This window comes from Spinacia oleracea, chromosome 4 (genome assembly GCF_020520425.1).
Source record: "Spinacia oleracea cultivar Varoflay chromosome 4, BTI_SOV_V1, whole genome shotgun sequence".
NCBI lineage: Eukaryota > Viridiplantae > Streptophyta > Magnoliopsida > Caryophyllales > Amaranthaceae > Spinacia > Spinacia oleracea.
The window spans coordinates 131,684,441-131,688,845 of NC_079490.1; the positions used below are offsets into that span (position 1 = coordinate 131,684,441).

The 4,405-nt window shown below is 38.2% G+C and overlaps 1 protein-coding gene across 1 annotated transcript; it reads right to left on the bottom strand.

The window, feature by feature from the left end:
- Nucleotides 1-912: 912 nt before the first annotated feature.
- On the bottom strand, nucleotides 913-1,620 carry LOC110775485 (uncharacterized). The gene has a single exon (XM_021980089.2). It carries the CDS (start codon nucleotides 1,618-1,620, stop codon nucleotides 913-915), a length of 708 nt encoding a protein of 235 aa, XP_021835781.2.
- Between the last annotated feature and the right edge of the window lie 2,785 nt (nucleotides 1,621-4,405).

Below are 4,405 nucleotides of genomic sequence, written 5' to 3' on the forward strand. Positions count from 1 at the left end.
TACCATCAATTCTCTCCTCCAGCCTAGCAAATTCTTTCCTATGCAAAGTTTTCAGACCCTGCTTGATGACTTTCAATTTGTGCCACACTTGAAACATAGGAGTTCCATTTACAACAGATCCCCACCCTTCTTGCACAATCTGATGGAACTTAGGGTGCTCAGCCATGTAATTGAAGAACTTAAATGGTCTACTTCCCCTCTGTCTCACCACTTTACAATCCAGCAGAAGAGGGGAGTGATCTGATAAACCTGGGTTCAGATAGTCTACACATACTTCTGGATAACTAGTATGCCAGTTTCCACACCCAAAGGCCCAATCAATTCTGGAATGAATTCTCAAATCACCTTGCCCTTTATTGTTCCAGGAGAAGAAATTTCCACAACTCTTGAGCTCTATCAGCCCTGTTGCATCAATACAAGCATCAAAATCTCTTGTTTCTGTATCAGAAACTTGGCTACCATGGATTCTATCACCTGCATGCAGCACTGAATTGAAGTCACCCATGACAAACCAAGGGTATATCACCCTTGGTCCAATTTGAGTCAAGGTGGTCCAAAGAGGTCTCCTATGATCAATTGTATGCAAGCCATACACAGCAGTGAACTGAGCAGTAAAATTCCCATCCTTTGCAGCTAAATCACCATGAATAACTTGGTCAGTTTTTAAGCCCATAGTAAAGGTAACCTCACTATGCCTCCACCCAATCCAGATTCTACCCTTAGGAGAATAGGAATAGTTCATTTCCCACTTCCAGCAACTACCTAGCTTATTCTGAATCTTGCTAGCTTTATTTTCCTTCACTCTAGTTTCTAACAGAGCAATAACACTGATCTTATTGGTTTCCATCAATCTCCTAACCTCCACCACTTTATTAGGATCATTCAGACCTCTAACATTCCAAGTGCAAACAATCATGGTGGATACCTATCTCCTTCCTCAACCTCTGCATCCTCACCCTCCTCCTCTATAGAAAATCCCTCCACTACATCAACCACTTTTGGAACCTGAGCCAATCCCAAAGGATGATCATAGTGTTTAGACTCTCTCCTTCTCCTGGATACTACTCTCCATCCATCATCTTGAACATCACTCACTTGTGCCTGGTTCAAAGGGGTAGTAGCAATCAAACTTGGAATGATTTCTTCAGGAACAGCAGGTTCAGGTACAGAAACAGCAACATTCACCACCTTCTTTGGTTTCCAGACCTTAGTCACCTTTTTCTGCACTGGTTGAACATGAGTAGCAGGTTGATATCTTGTTTGACCCTTTTTAACTGAACAATCATGCCCAATTATTTGACATTCCTTACAAAAAGGTGGGAGCCATTCATACTCCACTTTCTGATTGAAGGTTCTACCACAAGAGTCCTGTATTTGAACAACCTTGGTGACAGTTTTAGTAACATCAACTTCAATTAAGAGCCTAGCAAAAGAAATCCTCAATTGCTTAGAGGTACACTCATCAGCAAATAAAGGAACCCCAACAAGGCTCCCAATCCTACTGAGAGAATCCATGCCCCAACAACACAGAGGTAGGTTAGGGAGCTTCACCCACACAGGAATTACCCTGAGAATTTCCTCTTGGAAATTAAAATCTGATGACCATGGCTTAGTGATCATAGGCCTACCAAAGATAGAGGAGGTTTTGATGTGACTAATCCCAAATAGCAGCCATTTTACTCATATCAACCTTGTCAAGCATAGCAACAGGAGTACCTTCCAAAATTGTGGGAGCAATAAAGGAGAGGGAGTTACCTTTGCCAGTGAGTTGGGGTCCTCGAAATAAGTTCACCCAAGATGATTTTGGGTCAACCCTGGTGTGTTGTTGTTCTAATGGAGGTCTAGTGCCTTCGTCTCCAAGCTCTCCAGAGGTACCACCATGCTCTGTTTCAGAGGAATCAACATCCCCTTTGCTTGCGAGGGTTTCCGTACCATTTGTCAAACCCAGTACAACATTAACGTTTCTCACCATTTCCTTCACCCTTTCCAGAGCAGAGCCACCCACTCTCCCACCCCCCTGTCCTTCTTCCATACCTCCCACAATCTCGGAGTGAACACCCCTGGTTTCCGATTGGTACGAAGGAGAGTAGTTGATGGCAGCATGGTACGCCGCAATAGCTTCTTGAGTGTGTGGTGAAGGTGGTCCAGCAGAAGGATGCGACGGGAATGGCGTCCTGATTACCGGCGGCAGTCGGACTTCATCTCCATTGCTGGGTATGGTGTTTCTTAACTGATGTTGGTTCATTGGGCGCAAAGAGGCAGTATGAAGAAGCGCAGAGGCCTCCTCATTGATCTCACGAACTTCTTGTTTCTGATTCTTCTTCTTCCTCGCCATTTCCAATGGTGGGTGTACGATAGCAGAGAACCTTATCGTGCGCTACACCATGGAAAGAGAGAGAGTTGGGGGATCTGTTTTGAGGGTTTAATGACATTTACGCTCCCAACTTTGAACTAACGAACCTAAGGACTCATTTTATTCTTATTACATGATTAATATGCATAGTTTGAACTTTTTAAAGTCATTCCAATATATTTATGCACATTTAAGGCTCATTGGATCGTTATAGGTCATATTTAGGCTAAAATGACATGTTTCTTACTCTTGACTCGTATTCTAGACTATTAGGACATTGTCATTAGTGCTTGAATGTTAAAATGTGATATTAAATTTGCATTTAATCTAATGCTTAATTGAAATTTTTGTTTTTGTAAAGGTCTATACTCTGAGGAATGCGCCTTATGCGAGTGAGGAAATTGATGTGGTTCGTGAGCAATGGGCTAAGTTTTTTACCAGCAAATATTTATTATTGGCCTGATCGCGCTTGATCGAGTTGGTTTAGATGTTATAGAACAATCTTTTATATTAAAATGTATGCGTACAATGAAATTGGAACATATATTTAAATGTACGTGCACTTTGGCTCCATGTATACAAAACAACAATTATTGTTTTTATATTTGTTATACAGGTTGCGATATTTTATTATTGTTGTCACAGGTTTCTATATTTGGTGCAAGGCATTCTAGGTATCCTAAACAAAATTAAAATTTTCCCGCCAAAAGTGCTTTGTTACAGCGTACATATATATGTGTACGCTGCAACAAGGGTGTAAAATTTAACAAAATTTCACACTTGTTGCAGCGTACAAATAGGTGTACGCTGCAACAAGTGGGGTCTATTTTGGCCAAATTTTGGCACTTGTTGCAGCGTACATGATTTTGTACGCTGCAACAAGTCAAGATTTTGGCCAAATTTTGGCACTTGTTGCAGCGTACATGAATTTGTACGCTGCAACAAGTCAAGATTTTGGACAAAATTTTGACACTTGTTGCAGCGTACATGCATATGTACGCTGCAAAAAGTATTTTTTTGCAGCGAACATTGTACGCGGCAACAAGTCCAGACTTGTTGCAGGCCCCCCAGTTGCAGCATACGATGTACGCTGCAACAGGGGTCTAAAAGCCCGCTGCAACAAGTGTTTTTTCAACTAGATAGTGTTTTCATGTCCTCTCGATTAATGTAGTTATATCCATCAAAATAAAGAACCTCACTACAAACAGAAAGTAAATTAGGATGAAGTATATAAGTTTGAATTTCAACTTATTTTTACGTTAAATTAAAGAAAATACCTGTTGTCTTCACCACTTAAGACATTATCTGATAGACTTTGATGCATGGTGTCCAGATTTTTTAACAAGTCTCGATACTTGACCAAATATGGAGAAGAGAAGGCAGTCGGTAGTTTGTGTGTACTCTTTGAGGTCTATTTCCTTTGTCACCTTTCTCATTTCTGTAAATTCAAAAAATTTAACAAAAAAGCAAAATAATTATAAAAATAAAACAAATTAATATCAAAAACAAAAAAACATAAACAAAATTAAAGAAACGCATATACACATATTACTGAAAAAGAGAATACAAAGGGTAAGAACATATAAGCCAAAAAATATGAACATATAACATTAAAAGTATGAACATATAAGATAAAAAAATAGAACAAAAAATACAACAAGAAAGAACTTAAAATTCCAGAAGAAAGAACAAAGAATGTAACAGGTTTGAACAAGAAAGAACAAAAAATATAAAAGTATGAACATATAAGATAAAAGAAAGAGAAAAAAATACAAAAAGAAAGAACATAAAATTCCAGAACAAAGAACAATGAAGTTAACAAGTTTGAACAAGAAAGAACAAAAAATAGAAAAGTATGAACATATAGAACAAGATGTTTGAACAAAAAGTATAAAAAGAATGAACATTAACGACAAACAAAATGATTAAAATTTTCAATCAGGACATTTTAAACATGCATAATATTATTATGTTTTTAACATTGTATTCATAATATAACCAATGTTTTATAAATACAAATTCAGTTTAAATATAATTAATGTTTACCCTTCT

Excerpts from the sequence above, each read along its gene's own strand:
- LOC110775485 (XM_021980089.2), bottom strand. The coding sequence starts at position 1,620 with ATGATCACTAAGCCATGGTCATCAGATTTTAATTTCCAAGAGGAAATT.